The 21,453-nt window shown below is 39.9% G+C and overlaps 1 protein-coding gene across 4 annotated transcripts in view; it reads right to left on the bottom strand.

Moving 5' to 3' along the window:
• Window positions 1–21,453, bottom strand: part of LOC140486934 (dual specificity protein phosphatase CDC14A-like) — a 97,114-nt gene that overhangs the window by 29,521 nt on the left and 46,140 nt on the right. For all 4 annotated transcript variants that reach the window (XR_011962675.1, XM_072586143.1, XM_072586152.1 and 1 more), the window contains exons 5-11: window positions 20,195–20,271; window positions 10,561–10,627; window positions 10,066–10,128; window positions 9,866–9,953; window positions 7,874–8,104; window positions 7,268–7,406; window positions 5,272–5,437 (exon numbers count right to left, since the gene is read on the bottom strand). Coding sequence is in view for 3 of the 4 variants with exons in the window: in XM_072586143.1 (XP_072442244.1) it covers window positions 5,272–5,437; window positions 7,268–7,406; window positions 7,874–8,104; window positions 9,866–9,953; window positions 10,066–10,128; window positions 10,561–10,627; window positions 20,195–20,271 (831 nt within the window). In the remaining variant the exon portion in view is untranslated. The remainder of the gene's footprint in view (window positions 1–5,271; window positions 5,438–7,267; window positions 7,407–7,873; window positions 8,105–9,865; window positions 9,954–10,065; window positions 10,129–10,560; window positions 10,628–20,194; window positions 20,272–21,453) is intronic.

Here is a 21,453-nt window from a genome sequence, read left to right on the forward strand (position 1 = left end):
TGGACCAGTCATTAAATACTGGCTACAAGAATAAGTGTGTAAGAGTCTATGTCTGTGTAGAGATGGAGGAGGTGCCACTGATAGGGTCAAGGAACCCGCAAAACGAGGCATCCCCTCTCTCCCTTTGTCAGGCAACCATCTTGTGCGGCTAAGGCTGTCAGTCTTTCCACTTCGCATGGCATGGGCCTCCCTCTCCTGTAGTATAAAAAAGCAATGTAGATTAGAAAGGAGGCATTAAGAGGCCTCAAAAGGCCAAGCGTGGACAGACTGCCTGACAACTCCACAAAGGGAACAGGCAGGTGACAGGCACGCAGGCAGTCCACTGATGGTGCTGGTGGTTGTGGGGGTGGAGTGAAGTGTAAAATTTAGCCCATGATGCTGAAATGAAGCAAAGTATCTAAAAGATTATGCGTGTAGCATTAAACATCTATATTAAAAGGTAACAGCGTTGCTCTTAAAAATGAGGTAACAAGTGATTCAAAATGCATTATTCTCAACTGAAAAGATTAAATTTCAGCTTGGAGTAATCTTAAAGTACATGCACAGTGTAAGCTTCATTGTATGAAGTTACTGTCAACGTTTGCCAAAAAAGAAATTGGCATCTTTTAAATATTTAATAGAAAAACATCACCAGAAATCATCAGGTGAAAAAGCAATGCTCCAAAAACTTGTGATTTCAAACAAACTTGTCAGACTATAGTCTTGTGACTTGACTTTGACCAGTGGTTTTACCCATCTCTAACCTTCCCCAATTGTGCACTACATCCTTGCTCCCCAAAATTTCCTGTTCCTCAGACTCTGGCATCAAACACCGGGCGGCATGGTGGCTCAGTGGTTAGCACTACTGCCTCACAGCACCAGGGACCCAGGTTCAATTCCAGCCTCTGGTGACAGTCTGCCTGTGTGGAGTTTGCAAATTCTCCCTGTGTCTGCGTGGGTTTCCTCCGAGTGCTCTGGTTTCTTCCCACAGTCCAAAGATGTAATACTTGTAGAGAAATAAGAGGGTGGTCCTAAGGGAAGAGTATTAAACTGGGCCAAGGCCAATTATATTAAAATTAAGCAGGAGCTCAGAAATGTGGATTGGACACAGCTATTTTAAGGGAAGTCCATATTTGAGATGTGGGAGGCTTTCAAAGATAGATTAAAGATGGTGCAGGATAGATATGTCCCATTGAAGGCAAAGGATAGGAAGGGCAAGATTTGTGAACCATGGATGACAGGAGAAATTGTACGACTAGCCAAGAGGAAAAAGGGAAGCGTACATAAGATCTAGGCAGCCAAGAACAGAACGGGCCCTGGAAGAATATTGGAAGAGTAGGACAAGTCTTAAATGAGGAATCAAGCGGGTGAAAAGGGGTCATGAAATAGAATTAGTGAGCAGAATTAAGGAGAATCCCAAAGCATTTTATTCTGGGTAACTAGAGAAAGGATTGGTCCACTAAACGATAAGGATAACAAAGGAAGGCTGTGTGTCGAACCTGAGAGAATGGGTGAGATTCTGACTGATTACTTTGCATCAGTGTTCACGGAGGAGAGGAACATGATGAACGTTGAGATTAGAGATAGAAGTTTGATTAGTCTGTTGGGTAGGCTAGAGGTTATTAAAGTGGACAAATCCCCAGGACCGGATGGGATCTATCCCAGGTTGCTGAGGGAGGAGAGAGAGAGGAAATAGCTGGAGCCCTGACAGATATCTTTGTGGCATCCTTAAATACAGGCGAGGTGCCGGAGGACTGGAGGGTTGCTCATGTTGTCCCCCTTTACAAGAAGGGTAGTAGGGATATTCCGGGTAACTACAGACCAGTGAGCCTGACGGCAGTGGTGGGAAAGTTGCTGGAGAAGGTACTGAGGGATAGGATCTATTTATATTTAGAAAAGAATGGGCTTATCATTTTTAGGCAACATGGTTTTGTGCGGGGGAGATCGTGCCTTACCAACTTCGAGTTCTTCGAGGAAGGTGACCAAGTTGATAGATGAAGGAAGGGCTGTTGATGTCACATACATGAACTTTAGTAAGGCGTTTGATAAGGTTCTCCATGATAGACTAATGGAGAAAGTGAAGTCACATGGTGTGCAGGGGGTTCTAGCTCGGTGGATAAAGAACTGGTTGAGCAACAGGAGACAGTCGTTGAAGAGAGTTTCTCGAAATGGAGAAATGTGACCAGTGCTGTTCCACAGGGGGCAGTGTTGGGGCCACTGTTGTTTGTAATTACATAAATGATCTGGAAGAGGGCACTGTTGGTATGATCAGCAAGTTTTCAGATGACACGAAGATTGGTGGAGTAACAAAAAACATAAGGAACTGTCAGAGAATACAGGAGGATATAGACTGGAGAGTTGGGCGGAAAAGTGGAAGATGGTTTTCAATCCAGAAAAATGCGAGGTGATGCATTTAGGCAAGACTAATTCAAGAGCGAATTATACAATGAACGGAAGAGCCTTGGGAAAAGTTGATGGGCAGAGAGATCTGGGAGTGCAGGTCCATTGTACCCTGAAGGTTGCTGCACAGGTGGATAGAGTGGTCAAGAAGGCATGCCTTCATTGGACGGGTTATTGAGTATAAGAGCTGGCAAGTCATGTTAAAATTGTACAAGACATTGGTGCGGCCTCATTTAGAATACTGCGTACAGTTCTGGTCGCCACATTACCAAAAGGATGTGGACGCTTTGGAGAGGGTGCAGAGAAGATTTACGAGGATGTTGCCTGGTATGGAAGGTGCTAGCTATGAAGAGAGGTAACATAGAAAAAAGGAAATTAAGGGGGTGGGGGGGGGAAGACCTGATTGAGGATTACAAAATCATGAAGGGTATAGACAGGGTGGATAGAGACAAGCTTTTTCCCCAGGGTGAAGGATTCAATAATGAGAGGTCACGTTTTCAAGGTGAGAGGTGAAAAGTTTAAGGGGGATACACGTGGAAAGTACTTCACACAGAGGGTGGTAGGCATTTGGAATGCATTACCAGCGGAGGTGGCAGAGTCAGGCACAGTAGATTCATTTAAGATGCGTCTGGACAAATGCGTGAGTAGGTGGGGAGCAGAGGGATACAGATACTTAGGAATTGACAGACAGGTTTAGACAGTACATTTGGATCGGCTCAGGCTTGGAGGACCAAAGGGCCTGTTCCTGGGCTGTAAATTTTCTTTGTTCTTTGATGTGCAGGTTAGGGGAATTGGCCACACTAAATTGCCCAAAGTGTTCAGGGTTAGGTGCATTCGTCAGGGGTAAATATAGGATAGGGGAATCGGTCTGGGTGGATTACTCCTCGGAGGGTCAGTGTGGACTTGTTGGGCCAAATGGCCTGTTTTCATACTGTAGGGATTCGAATTCTAATCCCTAGTCCCCTGTTAAAGCCTTCTTTAAAATCTACACCTATGATCGTATGTTTGGTTTCCCCTTTCTAATAAATCGCTTTTGGCTCAGCATTCACCTTTTTGTAAGTGTATCTCCATGAAACACCTTGGGACGTGTTTCTACATTATGTGCAGAATATAAAAAGGTTAATCGTGTGTTTTGTAAATATATTCACAATCATTTGATTTTGCTTATTCCAATTCAGTACTAAATGGACATTTAAAGGATGACCAACAAAGAGCACCATAAAACTTTTTTCCCATTTTCCTGGTATTTCATGGAGATACATTGCTTTTTCTATTTCAAACACTTCCCTATGAGGGACATTTTACTCTTTACAGACCTATCCACAATAGAGAAACTGATATTGGGACAGAAACCCATTTGTTCCATCAAGACGGTTTATGGGGACTCTGGAATTCAGTCACAGCACTGTCAACTCATTTCTGTGTTTCCTGATCAGAGATTAGGCAGGGTGATGCCTAAAACTCAGCAAAGGAGAAACTCAAACAGATGCAGAATAGCTGAACCATACATAAATTGCAACCACAGGAATGGAGTAAATACTTGGGGAAAACTCTCTCAGAACCTTCCCTTGAAGACCTTACTGGAGGATCCACGGGATGAGGGAGGCAATATTTGACACGGTTGGAGGAAGATCTACAGTTGGAGGAAGAGACTAGTCTGTCAACCAAGCTGATGCAAATGCAAGTGATTGATCAAGTAAACAACTGCAGTGTGGTTCCTCAAACCTGGATAGAGCCCCAAGAATATCATAAATCCTCAGGAGTGTGGAAAAGGTGAGTGGCATATCAAATGCCAAAGCCAATCTCCTCACTCTGTTCTCTCATCATTCCCTTGTACAAATTAACTCAGACCAGCACAATGCAAAGCTTCACTCATTCTTCACTCTCCAGAAATTCACCAAAACTCCTTAGACAGCACTTTCCAAACCCATGACCACTACCTTCTAGAAGGACTGGGGCAGCAGATACATGAGAATACCATAACCTGCAAGTTGCCCTCCAAGTCACTCACTGACTAGACTTGAAAATATCATTTCCTGCAATTATGCAGGGTCAAGATCCTGGAACATTCTTCCTAATAGTATTATAGGTGCAGCTACACCAAATTATCTACAGTTGTTCAAGGTAGTAGTTCACCTACACCAACTTCTCAAGCACAATTATATAAGTGTAATAAATGCTGGCCTGGCTAGTTAAACCCATCCTATGAATTAGGGAAAAAGATGCCTCCTACATCCAGCGAAACTTCCAACACTGGCTCACAGTTTCATTTGAGCCCTATGCATCGAACTTTCTCTGTTAATGTTGTCCATCCCTCCTCTCCTCACATCAACTTCCCTCACCCATAACTTGCTTCCTATCACGATAGAACTAAGCTCAGAACCCCAGGGTGAGGAACAGAACAAGTCAGTTGAGGGGAATTATGAGGCTCGCCTTCAAGTAACAACCTCCTGAACTATTGCCATCGTGTGTCCAATGGAAAGGATGAGGTCACTGCTGGGGACTGCAGATACCAATACCAGGCTACTGTAAAATCCTTAGCTTCATCATGCATTGGTATACACATTTCATCAAAACCTCAGGCTATAGATTCCATTATGGTGGATTTTTCTCCCTTCCAACTTGGATCAGTGTCCAATTTCTGCAGCCGGTCAGACAGCATGTGGCTGAGAAAGTTGCTGGTGCTGCCCATGCCAGAGTTGTGGCTGCCTTTCTCTTGTTCTTCATAATTAGGAAAAGTGATTAAATAATACTGTTACATTCCTAAACAATTTTGTAGGATAACTGTTGTACAATATTACACTTAAACATTTCTATGAAATGCAGTAAAGCTGTAAAACTTGATCGATGTTATCCAATAATGGCAGTAGGAAATACCAAACTTTCACTTACCATGTGACATTCTTGGTCATCAATGGTCATGTTCTGATTATCATTAATAGAAATATCATCAACTCCAGAAAGGATACGGGTAACACCGGCCTTGTCCTTTCCATTTTGCTGATCTTTTAATTTTGCACGGTAAAGGTCACCCTTAGCCCATAGATTAGCTTGCTTCCTACCAAACATAGCATAAACCAAAAGGTTAGAAAAATAGAAAGTATGTAGGAATGAGAAGCGCTCATCCTTGTTTCTACACGGAACTGTCCAGTACATTCTTATTCTCCTCTGGCCAAAAGTTAAATCTATAATGTCCCTGCCCAGCAACTCCGGACCTGACTACACCTCTGTTTACAGTGCCATGAATTCATTTGTATTAACTTTTAATGCAAATATTTTGAATTAACTAATTCAACTTAATTTATTCGATTTATAATGTATCACTTCCTGCTGTCAGGTCGAAACAGATATCAGACCGCCTCAATCACACCAGCTCCTCCAACTTAGGGGAATAAAAAGCTTTCATGCATAGTCGCAAACTGTGAAATACTAATAAACCATTTATGGAGGTCATTACTTCTTTACTGAACTATAAGATCTAACATCTGTACAAGCAATTGACTCTAATCTTCATTTTCTCCCAAGCATTTTTATTTAGGCTTTCTATCTGATCCAACATATTCTTACCTAACACTAAAATTTCTTGCACTTGTTGTCATATTCTCTTTTCTTCAATTTTTTTTTGTTTTGTTGAAATGGATGAGGTGCTGGGGGGAAATGTAGGGAATAAATTTTAAAATAGATTTTATTTTATTACCACAGCTAATCAAAACATTAAGCCATTGATTACAGCTGGCTTGCAAGGCAGTATGAGTGGGTTCAATTCTGTACTGGTCGAAGTACCACAAAAGCCCCATCACTTCCACCTCAGCCCTCACCTGTCTCTTGGATTAAACTGGTCATTGCTCTAAGACAGCAACCTATGACGATTTCGTTTTTATTCCCAGAAAAATTGTGACATTTAGTTATTACTTAGGGCTTCAAACAAAATATTATAGTTATAAAAAATTAAATACTGAATAAAATAATTCTACCAACTTAAAAAAAAACTCCTTTCAACCAACCATTCTTCACTCATCTGTCAAAAAATAGTGTCTGCTAAATCAAGCAGACGGAGTACAAAAAGTTTCAAATTTACAATGTTTATGCTCTTATGTTAATGTGCCTCAATAAATCACCCCCAAAAAATGTTTCCAAAACTTTTGTGCATCTGCCTTTTTCAATGTTATCACCTCTTGTTTTTGAAGGTAGTAAACTTTGATTAGAGAAAGCACCACAGGTGATTCACCCAAGCTCAGATTTTAAAGTGTCAACCTAAAAAGTGAGCAAACAGGCTGTGAATCAAAAGGGGGCAATGATGTCAATTCCATTCCTCTTTCATAGCCATCTTCATATTTGAATTTTCTGCAATGGATAGTATCATACATCATGACTGAGAATCAGTGATTGGTTTTCTCTTATTTCTTTGAATGAATGACCTCGATTGTAGTATTTTACATTGCTGTTTGTTATATAATCTTTTTGTGCAATCTTCAAACTCTATACGATTTAATCCAAAACTATGTTCGACATAATTCTGTGGACCTTCCATGTCAGATATATTCTGAAAGTGGCAGAGATTTGAGAAGGTATCTTTACAGTTTTTAAGAACAGATTAGTGATTTATGAACTTGTCTTCAATTTATCCCTCCTTACTCCAGTGGTGTACTTACTTTGCCCAAAAACACACCTTGTGGCTTGTGTACTTTATATTCCAGCTTCAACTAAATTTACGTAGAATCCCAACATTTTACCCATGAAAAATTGTCGACGACTGCGCACAAATTTATTTTTCCTACCATAAGGTAGGAGATAGTTTTAGCACATATCAGATATCAGCAAATACTTTTATTAAAACTGTTTAAATGTTCCTTCATAATATTTTAATTAAGAACAGCATTGTACTCACTCTTCTAAAAAGTTCTGTTGAGGCCCTATAACCGATCCTGGTCTACAAATTCTGATCCAGGCAATGGCTTCTGCAGCTGTTAGTTTGTAGTGTTTCATGATATAACATGCTATAAGAGTACCAGTTCGGCCTAAGCCAGCTATTTGTTTTTGAAAAAAAAGCAGAGTCATTTCTCTCATTTTGGAAAGTTTTAAATTGAAGTATCAGCAGTACGTTAAATAAGATTCATAGGGAAACAAATAGAATGCATAATTCAAACAAAATTAAAGTATTTCATTACAAAAAAAAGATCAATTTTATTCCTTTGTCCATCTACCCCTTCTCAAGCTCGCAGTAATCTAGACCATTGAATTTAAAGATGGCAATCTGCTACTTATTTCTGGTTTAAACTGCAAAGGCAATGAATTTCTAAGAGAGAATTATAATGTCTGCACAGTCTAAAGTCTCAAAATGAAAACATGATTCATCACCATTAATTTCTAGAAGACAAAGACAGGCTTAGGTGGGGCCAATCACTTCAAAAACATTTTCACACTTTTTTTAGTTTACTGCTCAGATGAGCAGTTATTAATATCATTATTACAAATGAAAATGAGCAAAAAATACCTTTACAGTGCACAGCAATGATACCCTCTGCATTTTCACAGATATTCAAGAACTTTTTGACTATCGTATCACTGGGTGTACTTCCATCCACAAAGAAGAGATCATAATGCTCAAAACGAGCATCTGTAAATCGCTTGGCATCATACATTTTCTTGTTTAAACGAATAATAGTGGTGACGTTGTGCTTCCGGAAATACTGAAAATAGGCCTCAGGAGCGTGCAGAGGGTAACCTAATCCATCAGATAGAGAGAGAAACAAGATATGCCCTTGAATTCATTTCTAACATTTAGCAGTTTTAGACTCAATATAAAAAGGTTAAACTGAAAAAACTTGCTGGAAGCAGCAGGTTTAAGTCCTGATACATCAACTTCTCATTACTCTTCCCACATGCTGTCTGACTTATTGTGTTATCATTAGCAATTTGTTTCTTTCCATTTACAGAAGTAATATTTGAAATTTCATATTGAAGAGAGTCAAAAATGTGGAAAAGAACATAAAGTAGGGTTCCATTTGAAAAGCAAATGCTTTGAACATATTATATAGACACCACAAAGACTAATATACATTGACACCTACAGAAAATCATATCTAGCATTAATGGTTTACTATCCTTAAAAACAGTTTGAAATGCAAAACTGGTTATGCACTCTTAACATAATTATAACTGGTTAGACAGACAAAACACAATGCATATTAATGGATGTTGAAGGCTAATATTCAGAACTTTCTCATTCCAAATGAATCATTATTCATCGCCAGATTTCTAGAATCACGTATTTACAAATCAAGCACACCATGAATGAGTGCAAGAGTGTTGAAGCGTGCTGATACACCAACTTATCTTCAATAAGCTTTCAAGGCAGAGGGAGAGATCAAGGCAAGATCAAAAATGAATGTAGCAATTCAAAAACCAAAATCTGTCAAATTTTAAAGATTCTATATAAATGTAATATATCATGGCATTTTACAAATGATTATGAAAAATAAAGTGGATTACTACAATCCCAACTGATGTTATTAAGCAAGTCAAATCTCAGACAGGAACTGGCTTGAAACATACGGTTATCTTATCAAGGAAAAAGGTGATCTCTCACTGAAACATACACGCACAATGCCGAGGACATTGTAATAAATTTCTGCTCAATTGTTAAATCAAAAAGAATTGAATAATCCAAACCATTCATAACACAAATTGAACATTGTGCATTTAATTAAAAAAGACTAAAATTGCCTGCAGTATTGATTCCTGTGACATCTTGCCAACCCAAAAATGGACCCAAGTGTATACTTGGTTTGTTGCTACTTTGCCAATGCTCTATGCATTGGTACCCAGAGAAATAATCGAATCATGATCAGGAGAGGGAAAACTTAGTTGAGTTATTGACTCCATGGTTTAGTTGGTGTCAAATTTATTAAAATGGTACTGCTTACTTCTGAAAAGTTAAGACTAAAGGGAAGGCAACAAGGCAATTGCAATGGACACAGCAGCTGAGGTGCATGCTTGTAAGCAAACTGACAAGAACAGGTCATATAGAGGATTCAGAAATACCACGTGATAAGATTCTAAAGAGTCACTGGACCTGAAATGTTAACTCTGATCTCTCGACATACACTCCTTGTTTGTGTTTTATGTATTTGTTTTCCAAGTGGAATCCCGGTTTATGTTCTTTTCCACAGATGCTGCCAGATGTGATGAGCATTTCTACCAATTTGTTTGTGTTTCGGACTTCTGGCATCAGCAGTTCTTGTGAATGTTTGTTCAGAACTATGGGCACCGGTATAACATGGCAACGTGTTTCGCCTGTTAGACTGTGGTGGTGGGGGGGGGGGGGGGGGGGGAAAAAGAGAGGGGGAGCGGAGAAGACGAGGACAAGGACGAGGACGAGAAACAGGCATTCCACCCTCAGTTGGCGTCAGAAAACCAAGATTCAACAGTATATCATTAAACACATTCACATAATGCAGTATAAACCTAACAATTCAGTACCTACCATTTTCTATTTTGCTCTTTGGATGTGGTCCACTAAAGGCTAAAAACTTGCTGGGGATTATCCAGTTAAAATCTCCATTCTCTGCTCTCTGCAAACAAAAATAAACATAATTGTTTATTCTTCTAAGTCTCTTGGTCTTCTATGCGCTCAGAAAATTGGTTTTGAAAATGCCATCTTCTAATTAATCCAAAAACACTAACCTCATAATGTTCGTATTCATCTACATCAAATGTATTAAAATTGAAGAAGTTATACTGCAGAGCCTAGGAATGAAAAGGTTGAGAATTATGTTTATCAATTGTCAAAAATATAAAGAAAACATTCAATAGATAAGGTTAATCCAAAACATGGTTCAAGTAAAATCAATACTATAAGTTAAAGAGATACAGGCATAAATGGACAAAATGTAAGTTCAGGACTGATAGCGAAATTACTTTGCACAGAGTAGCTAACACAGGAAAGAGGCTTCTGGGCATAATAGTAGAGGCAAATCTTTGGAATTATTCAAAAGTCTCTTAAATGCTGAAATGGAAAGGATAAGGATGTTACAGGTTTGTGTGCAAGGATGAATCGTGCGCAAGATTTGTGATATTACACAAGTATACAAACCAGTTCTAACAACATTAAGCCATATTTGGAATATCACTGAAAATAATACCAAGAAATATTAACTGACATTATATTTATCACCTTACCTTACTAACTGCATGTAAACAGTCCAAAACCGTTAGGTTATATGTACACGTGCCAAATGAAGCATCCCTGCAATAAGAAAAAAGTTTTCTATATGTCAAACACAAAAATACAAGGACATAAGGCATAAGAAGATAGATTATTGGCACTTGGGCCTTCTCTACCATTCAATGTGATAAGGACTCATTCTCAGCCTCAATGCCAACTTCCCAACCCTCCTCATATCCCTCAATTCCCTGTCTAAAATGCCTTAAAGATTGTAAAGGCTATGTTTTTATTTTTCTGAATGTTTGATAGATAACTGCTTAAATATCCAAGAACTGTGAAAGGAATTGCTGAACTTTTTAAAAACAAGCTATCAGCCCTTATTGTAAGTATTGTTTAAACTATAACTTGTTTAACCAATAAGACAGGATTCTGTAGACAAGCTGGAGCCAATGGGGTTTATGTAGGGAGATTTGGCTGGCAACAAGTAGCTAATTGGTCTGTGGAATGGTGACCCATTGATGACAAAGACCCATTGGCCGCCAACAACTTTATAGTTCCCTCCCAGCTAGCTGTACAGCTTATGGGTATGAATGCTGTAGTCAGAAATTGTTCTCCAGAAGGAAGGTGGTGTTCTTGTCTCTGCAGTAAATAATACCCAAAGCCTGAAGAAAGCCATTTTACTTTCCTTGACCAGTTGGTGTAAACTGTTGCTTTTAACCAATAAGTCAGAGACATTGTAAGTTGAGAATCAGTCGCATTGAGCCTCCTGCAAGTGAAAGTACCTGGAGAGTGGAGATTAAGGAACAGCAGGTCCTGATAAGTCAAAAGATTCATCTCAGCAAATCTTACAGTCAGCAATTGACTTGCTCTGCCCATAACACCAACTTAGTGTGCACACACTCTTGCAGTCACACGCGGGGAGTTTTTATAATTGAGTTTACAGTTTTAACCATTAGAATTCTATGTCAACAATTCATACTTAGATACTGAATAGATTCTGACAAAGGTAACCATTTGTAATAAATAGTATTTCATGTTAAGTACAAAAACCTGGTCTGTGTTTTACATTAACTGGGGTCTAGAATGACAAACCTGCAGACCGTATTCCAGGTGTGGTGTTACCAAAGCTCTATACAAATGTGTCAAAAATCTCAATCCAATCTTCTTGCAATAACTACATACTAACATTCTGCACTCCTTGTCAGAGTACACCAACTGCCACTTAATATGTAATTATTATCTGAAAAGTAGGAGGTTTAGAGTGGAGTTGAGGAAAAATAACCAGCTGAGGGTGGTGGGTCTAGAATGCACTGACTGGGAATGTGGTAGAGATAGGTAACCTGATAACCTTTTTAAAAACAAACAGACTTTGAAGAACACTTGAAACGTCATAAAATTCAAGGTTACGTGCCACGTGCTGGTGACCCCGAGTAATGTAGATTAGCATGGTTTTGGCAGTTAACAGAATCAATGGGCCAAAGGGCCTCTTCTATACCGTATGATTCTACACAACTAAGTCTCACTAAACAATCATAAGTTGCACATCTATTGAAAAAAATTTTTTTGACCCTTTTGAAATCATACTTCCTCATATTAGTCTCCATCTATTGACTGAGCAGGCACTTCACTTGTCAAGTCACTTCACCTGGCATGGTGACAAATAATGGTCTAGGAAGCTGGATTAAAAAGGTGGATTCTTTTGAAAAAAAAAACAAAACACTGAGTTGAAAGTCGAATCACCATGAAACTATGGACATAGAAACCATCAGGTTAATTAATGTCCTTTAGGAAAGGAAATCTGCCATCATTACTTGGTCTAGCTTACTTGTAATTCCAGTAATAACATGATAGACCTTTTTTGAGAGGGCAGTTAAAAGTCAACGGTTGTATCAACTATTGCAGAGGTTTCAAAAAAAAAAGGGAATGAAACCAGATAGGTCACCTGGTACGGATTGAGAGACCCAAAATGACAATGACAAACACAGGCCTGTGATACTGCAAAGTTCCCCTAAAATCAGAGAACTAATGCCAAAATTGGGACATCTGTGGGTCACACAGATGAGCTAAGTAACAGCCTGACTCATCCTACTGCAGTATCATACTTAGCATACAGTGTTCCAAACATGACCACCATCACAATAAAAATAGAAACATTGCTGGAGAAACTCATCAGATCTAGCATTATCTGCAGAGAAAGAAAGTAAAAAAAGTTAACATTTAGAGAGTCCATTCTGACTCTTCTTCCAAACTAGCAGGACAGACTCAGCAGAGGTGTCAACACAGTTGTGTAAAGGGCGGTGGTTGCCCTGTGAATCCTCAACATTGACTCTAAACCCGATGAAATCTCATGGCATCAAATAAAATGTAGGCAAGGAAACCCTCTCCTGAAATCACCTACCACACCCCAGTCAGCCAAAGACTCAGTACTCCATGAAGGAAGGACTGAGGGTGGCAAGGGCATGGAATGAACTCACGCTGGGAGTGAACTGTAAAAGATAAGATTAAACCATACGCAACAATCTTCAGCCAAAATAGCTGAGTGGATGACCCATCTCATCCTCGTCCTGGAGGTCCTCAGCATCAGACACCACTCTTTAGTAATTCAATTCATGCCACGTGATTCTATAGGATGTTGTTAAACTTGAGGGTGCAGAAAAGATTTACAAGGATATTACCAGGTCAGGAGAGTTGGAGCTATAGGGGGAGGTTGAGCAGTTGGAGGCTGAGGGGTGACTTCATAGACGTTTATAAAATCATGAGGAGCATGGATAGGGAGAGTAGCCAAGGTCTTTTTGTTAAGATGGGGAGTTCAAAACTAGAAGGCATAGGTTTAATGTGGGGGGGGGGGGCGGGGGAAGATTTAAAGAAGAACCTGGCTTGGCTACTCTCCCTATCCATCGCACCCACCTCACCCTGCCCACACACACATAGGGTGGTGCAAGAATGGAATCAGCTGCTAATGGAACTGGTGGAGGCAGACACAATTACAATATTTAAAAAGCATCTGGATAGGTATATGAATCGGAAGGGTTTCAGAGGGATATCAGCCAAATGCTTGCAAATGGGACTAGGTCAGATTGGGATGTCTGGTTGGCACAGACCAATTGGACCAAAGGTTCTGTTTCTGTGCTGTTTGACTCTACATTAAAGAAATGGTTGGAGGCACTGTATATTTAAAAGGCCATGGGGCCCTGACAACATTTTGGCAATAGTACTGAAGGCACACGCTCCAAATCTTGTCCTGCCCTTGGCCAAACTGTACCAATCCAACTTCAACACTGGCATCTATTCCACAATGTAAAATGCACAGGTATGTTCCATAAACCAAAAGCAGGACAAATCCAACAGGCCAATCAATGCCTCATCCATCTACTCTTAATCATCAGTGAAGTAACTGAAGACTTCATCAACCATGCTATCAAGCTCAGCATCAATGTGCTTCCTGACACACAACTATAGCACTCCCCTAAATTCATTATAACCTTGCTGCAAACATGGGCAAAAGAACTGGATTCAATAAGTGAGGTTAGAGTAACTGCTATTGGCATTAAAGATTACATTGGACAGGCTGTGACATAAAGGACCCATACAAACTAATGGGAATCAGGTAAAAAACCCACAACTGGCCACAGCCACGTCTAGCATAATAATTGGACAGCAATTGTTGTTGGATATCAGACTACAGCAATGGCTTAGGTTACTATTCTTGCCCAACCATCTTCAGCTGCTTCAAATGACTCATCATGTCAGAAGAAGTTGGAGGTTTTCTTATGATTGCCCCATTCAGCACCATGGTGCAATGGTGGCTCAGTGGGTAGCACTGCTGCCTCACAGCACCAGGGACCCAGGTTCAATTCCAGCTTTGGGTGACTGACTGTGGATTTCTGCTGTGTTCTCCAAATTCCTCCCAGCAGGTTAGGTGGATGGGTCATACTAAATTGTCGACATGTCCAAGGATATATAGGCTAAGTGGATTTGCCATGATAAATGTAGGGTTATGGAGGATAAAAGTAGGAGTCAGAGTTGGATGCTGTTGGAGCGTTGGCACAGACTGGATGGGCTGAATGGCCTCTTTCCGCACTGTGGGATTCTAATCATCGTTTTCAACTCCTCAGATGCTGGAGTAGTTCATATTCTAATGCAGTAAAACATGGTCAACATCCAGGCTTAGCTGACAAGTAGCATGTGCCATTCATGCCACCCAAAAACCAGGCAATCACCATTTCCTAAAAGAAACCAAACCATTGCCATTCGACATTTAATGGCATTACCATTGCTGAATCTCCCAAATCAGCATCCCAGGCTTAACAGTGAACAGAAATTGAGCAAGCCATACAAGTAGTGATTGCAAGAGCTGGTCAGAGGCTAGGAATCCTGCAGAAGGTAACTCACCTCCTGACTTTCTAATACCTGTTCACCCTTGCACAAAAAAGGTACATGTCAGAAATGTGATGGATTACTCCAATCTGGCCTAAATGAAGTGCAACTCCAACACCACTCAGGAAGCCTTAGACCATCCAGGACACTTCATTGGCACCACATTCACAAACGTAACTCACTCCTCCAAAGTACAGTAGCAGCAGTATGTGTCATCTACAAGATGCATTGTAACAACTCATCATAGCTCTTTAGACCACACCTGCCAAACCCACAACCATTTACAAGAACAAGTACAGTAGATGCATGGGAATACCATCATCTGCCAGTTCTACTTCATGCCATTCACCATCCTGACTTGAAAACATATCAGTTTCTTCAGTGTTGAGTCCAAATTCTGGATCTCCCTCTCTAACAACATTGTGGGTCTACCAACAAATGGACTGCAGAGATTCAAATAAAGCTGCTCACTACCACCTTCAAGGGTAACTTTGAATAGGCAATAAACTATGACCCAGCAGTAACTGCTGCATCCACAAATGAATAAATAAATTTGCAAACCCCCTTTTTACCCAATTCTGCTTCCTGTCTAATAATTCACAGAAACCACACATTGAAAATTGACTGTCCGCCGAGTCCCCCATCCGCCCAAACACCATGAACAGCTCCATCACCCCCCACGTGCAAACCACAAAACCTCCTTCTCAAAAGTTGCACTCTCAGGCCAGTTATTGTCTAGCCGACATATTGTCTAGCTATTACCCATTGTTAACAGCTAACCGGAGAATGCAACTTCCAAAAAAAAAAGTCCTGCGATCCACACATGAAAGAAGCGAAACCACCATGGCACTCAAATAGATGAAAGACCCAACAGATAATCAACCCCCCAAAGCACAACCTCAGCCACATCATACTGCAAATTCCCACTACAAACCCTGCGTGCCAGGATTGAGCCCCCCATCACCACCCGATGAAGGAACGACGCACCGAAAGTCAGCGCGCCTCCAATCAAACCTGCCGGACCACAACCCGGTGTTGTGTGATTTTTAACTTTGCCTACTTACCCTATCCACGCCCCTCAATTTTGTAAACCTCTATAAGGTCACCCCTCAACCTCCGACATTCCAGGGAAAACAGCCCCAGCCTGTTCAGCCTCTCCTTATAGCTCAAATCCTCCAACCTTGGCAACATCCTTGTAAATCTTTTCTGAACCCTTTCAAGTTTCACAACATCTTTCCGATAGGAAGGATACCAGAGTTGCACACACTATTCCAATAGTGGCCAAACCAATGAATTGCACAGCCACAACATGACCACCCAACTCCTGTACTCCATACTCTGACCAATTGTTGCTGTGAATTCTGTGTGTTGGGGTTGGGCCCTCCACTGTCGCCTGGTGGCGGAGCGGTGCTCAGAGAGCTGTTGTGCTCCCGGTTGAACCTGTTGGACTGTAGCCTGGTGTTGTGTGATTTTTAACTTTGTACACCCCAATCCAACACCGGCATCTCCAAATCATAAATAGGCCAAGTCTTTTCTCTGGGGTCAGGGAGTCCAGATCTAGAGGGCATAGGTTTAGGGCAAGAGGGGAAAGATATAAAAGAGACCTAAGGGGCAACGTTTTCCACATAGAGGGTGGTACGTGTATGGAATGAGCTGCCAGAGGAAGTGATGGAGGCTTGTACAATTGCAACATTTAACAGGCATTTGGATGAGTATATAAATAGGAAGGGTTTGGAGCGATATGGGCCAGGTACTTGCAGGTGGGACGAGATTGGGTTGGGATATCTGGTCAGCATGGACAGGTTGGACTGAAGGGTCTGTTTCCATGCTGTACATCACTATGACTCTATGTTAGCCACAAATGAATGCCTTTGCATACTAATCTTTTGTGTGGCATCCTAACAAACACTATGTCCAAATACAGCAAGTCTCGTTTTTTTTCCTTCAATTAGTGACTACAGACATCCTTAAAAACAAAAAAAAACACTGTTGGTTTTGATACTGGATTTTTAAAAGTGCATTGTTAATGCTGTCTTATTAATAGCTTCCTGCATTTTCCTGACAACTGATATCAGGCTAATTGGTCTAGAATTGCCTCTTTTTGCTCTGGCACCTTACTTGAATAGTAACGCCTAAAATTTGCTAACTTCCTGTCTGCTGAAATTTAACTCCAATATCTAGGGAACTTTGGAAAATCATAACCAAAACTATTAATTTACATACATAGAATTTTTCAAGCCTGCTAATGATGTGAATGAAATATTAAGCACATCCAACTTGTTTTAAACTAATTCTTGCCTCCATTACTGGAATTTAAATAGTTTAAACTTCCAAAGTTTGAGCATTTCATTTATAAAATTTTGTAGTTCCTGATCCATCTCAATCTTTTTAGAAGATTGATACAATCCAATTTATTTTCCAATCTTTGAAAAAAATGTTCCAGTTACTGTCCAAGCTTCTTCCCTTCTTCAGAAGTGACATCCTACTTGACTGATCTTCAGCACCTTTCTTAATCCTCATGAATCCTTTTACAAAGCATTCTACTCCAATGCTCCTCCTTCATTATCTATTTTGGTAGGGCAGTCCTTCTCTGGTTCCATTCATATCGAAGTCAGAAAGCAACCAGTATAGCTTCCCTATCTGCAATGATCTGTCCATGGTCACAGCACCTATTTCACATTTTCATGGTGGATTTTTAGATCAGGTCACCGACTAATAGCAAGTTCTAAATGCACTCCAATTATAAACTCCATCGCTGCCTGCTTCAAGGTCCAAAATTCCAAACCGGATAAGCAGAAATATTGGGATTCCAATGATTTCTCTTCACTTGGCTACTGACTGGGATGGAACAAGACTGTTCACAACATCTATTTCCTATTTGATCCAGAAATAAGTTTCTGATTCTATATCCACTACGTATTTAAACCTGTCTACTTACACCTTTACAACCACCTATTTTCACCATGCTTCAGGCTAACCACTGTTGAAAACTTCAACTGAGCCTTTGTTACCTCTATACTTGCAGAACTCAAAGCTATCCTGGCTAGCCTCTCATTTGTCACGATCAATAATCTTGAATAAATCTATAACTTTGCTGCTCACATTCCTGCTCAATTACTAATTACCAAATGCTCACTATTGCTTCCTGTTTGGTGATGCCTCAATTTTAAATTCCATCCTGATTCGTAAATGTAACAAAGTCCAGCCAATACCTAGCCTCTTCCAAGTTAACAATACCCTGAAGTGCTTTATTTCTCCCATTTTGGTCCTCTGGTGCATGCCTGATTTTTATCACTCCATACTGGTGGGCCAGTCTTCGACTGTTGTCTCAGTTGCAAGTTCTGGAATGCTCTCTCCATTTCTTTGATTTTAAACAACCTTTTGGTCATTTGCCATAATATTTCCTCTTGTGACTAACTGCCAAATTTTGTTTGTTAATGCTCCTGCCAAGAACCTTCGGATCTTTTACTAATTTAAAAGGTAAAACATTCATGCAAGTTGTCAATTTCAATTTCTAAAATCAAACCATTTGCCAGTCCTCAAATAGAAAATGCTCTGGTTTTGTGAATTTTTAAAATTCCTCCCATATTAAGTCAGATAATTTTTTTTAAAAAAACATACCTCTGGGCAGATGGGACTTGAATAAGGGAGTCTTAGCCCAGATTTAGAGACATTATCACTAGAACGCTTTCAGTGGAAGCAATGGCCTAGCACCATTATCATCAGATTATTAATTCAGAGATCCATGTAATATTCTAGGGACCCCAGTTTGATTCTCATCACGGCAAATGGTGGAATTCAAATTCAATTTTTTAAAAAATCAATCTGGAATTAAGAGTTCAATGATGACTGCTGTCAATTGTTGGAAAAAAAATCCATCTAGTTTATTCATCTCCTTTACGAAAGGAAACCCACCACCTGTACATGTGGCCCCAAACTCTCAGCAATGTGGTTGACTTTTAACTGTCCTCTGGGTATTAGGTTTGGGCAATAAATACAGTTCTTGCCAGCAATGCCCACATCCAGTGAATGAATAAAAAAACTGTTCTACTAAAGAATGGTAAAGATATAATCAGAATGATTAGCTCCTGCATCATTTAAGTAACTCAAATCGTGTGTACGCAACAGCAACTCAATTCATATAAATTCAAAGAAGGTTTACATTTTGAGAAAGTAACTAATTCAGCAAAGAACAAATTAGCCAGTGGGCATGGATTTCTGCAGACATTCTTTGACTCACTAACAGTAAGGTCAGTGTTAAGAACTATTGAGAAAGCTGTTGAAACAGTATTGTGACAGATTATCCCACAGTAACTAGTCACCACTTTATCTCATGTGTGACAGTAGCTTTTAGTTGCTTTTAATACTTCCAAGGCAGCAACGCTTGGCTTCATTGCAATTTCTTCCTTCTCTGTAAAATTAGTATCTGTAATTTAAAAAACCTACGAGATTTACACTTAAGACTAATAATGCTTGTTCTCCCATAGTTTTAATGCTGCATGGATAGGTGAGACTGTGCAAGGTTAAAGAAATACTTAGAGCCTGAGATTTCAGAGAATAGGAAAACAAATTTCACCTAGGTCTGGACAAAGGTATGGAGCAGCCAGGCACCAAACCATTTGGCATGCTGATTTCCATCCTGGAAGGTGGTGGTCGTGGATTTTGGGAGTTTGACACACAAGCCTATCCTAATTCCTACAACTTTCCAATTTGGTGAATATCACTGCTGGATGACTGTTTCACAGATTGCAGGGTCAGGAACACCTTTCGACCGTGGTGTTGGAGTCTCAACCCAAAATCCCATCCAAGCCTCTGAACCTCAAATGAGGTCAGGACACAGGAAATGAAAGTGCCTATTGGATTCAGTTGAATACTTATTAGCACATATAGGTTAGTCCACTGAGAGATCTATCACAGATGCCTTTGTTGCGAAGGATGTTATTTGTTCATTCTTCATTAGCGAGTACATCTTGGTGTCACCCATGCTTCTACACAACCTCAGCTTTCAAATCCCAAATAACAAACAAACAGTGAGTATGAATGGACCTAAATCACAGTGAACTGAAGGAAATGCACCAGCTGTACATCTCCCTCTTCTCTTGGAATTAGTAAAAATACAGCAAAGTCGTCATCACTACAAACACATTTAGGTTTAGCACTACATACTGTTATACCTCCAAGTCCCAGTTTTAGGGGATGATTCCACTCATTAAGCCTACTATTTATTCAATAGCAATGACAGGAAAGGGAAATTGTAAAAAGAAAAGTTACCTAAAAGGTTGATATGTGTTATTCCCCCCTATCAGTAGTCTGTAGGTTTCCTCTGGAGATTTTTTTAAGTAAATTACCTGGTGGAAACAAAAGTTGAGCATGAGTTTTCAGGACTCTTATTGCAGCACTTTAATGATATGTTTTAATTATGGTGTTCTGCTGTACAAAAGGCGTGAACACACATTGTCCAAACACTAATATCCTAGCAAACAAAATAGATCTTTGATCAAAACACGTCCTCCTTTTAACATTCCCAGGTGAAATAAATCTTTGGGATAACTCATGAATATCAGATTTTATAACATGATAAGCAATCCAAGTTTTGTACATTTTCCTAATAACTTAATTAAAGATCAGAGGAAAAGCTGTTTACAGTCCACTCTACAAGAATTACAATGAATCAAACCAACATTGGAGTTACATCACAACACATGGTCAATTTGGTATTCTCCATCCATTAATTCTCAAGTTAATATAAAAAAAGCCAAAAAACCTTCTAGAAGCTAGATACTCGGATATACATACTTGTAGTCTGATGCCATTTCGTTAAGCAGTGCTGCTTACTCTACCAGACATTCCCTCCACCGTTTCTGGAGAGTGAGCTCAAAGGTTTGAGAGAGTGCAACAAAATATAGATTTAAACAATTGCAAAAAAAAGCAAGAGCACAAGCAATGTACAGTTTTCCTCCAGACTACATTTTAGACCAAAATCTTTACAAGTAAAGATGAAGTCAGTGTTAAACAAAAGAAAAAAGCAGTTAAATTAATACTTCTAGAAATGCAAATGAAAAAAAATGGAACAAAAACAAAAACTGCTGGAGACACTCAGCAGGTCCGGCAGAATTGACATGGAGTCCTTCAATGAAAGTAGTTCACTGGACTAGAGACATCAGCTCCAGTATCTCTCCATAGATGCTGCTAGACCTGCTGAATTTCTCTGCCCATTTTGGTTTGTTTCATAGTGTCAGAGCTGTACAGCATGGAAACAAACCCTTTGGTCCAACCTGTCCGTGCCAACCAGATATGGTAAGTTAATCTAGACCCATTTGCTCGCACTTGGCCCATATTCTTCTAAACCCTTCCTATTTATATAGCAATCCAGGTGCCTTTTAAAAGTTGTAATTGTACCAGCGTCACCACTTCCTCTCGCAGCTCATACCATACACACACCATCCTCTGCATGAAAAGGTTGTCCCTTAGGTCCCTTTTAAATTTTTTCCCTCTCTTCTTGAACCTTAACCTATGCCTTTTAGTTTTAG

This window comes from Chiloscyllium punctatum, chromosome 2 (genome assembly GCF_047496795.1).
Source record: "Chiloscyllium punctatum isolate Juve2018m chromosome 2, sChiPun1.3, whole genome shotgun sequence".
Taxonomy (NCBI): Eukaryota; Metazoa; Chordata; class Chondrichthyes; order Orectolobiformes; family Hemiscylliidae; genus Chiloscyllium; species Chiloscyllium punctatum.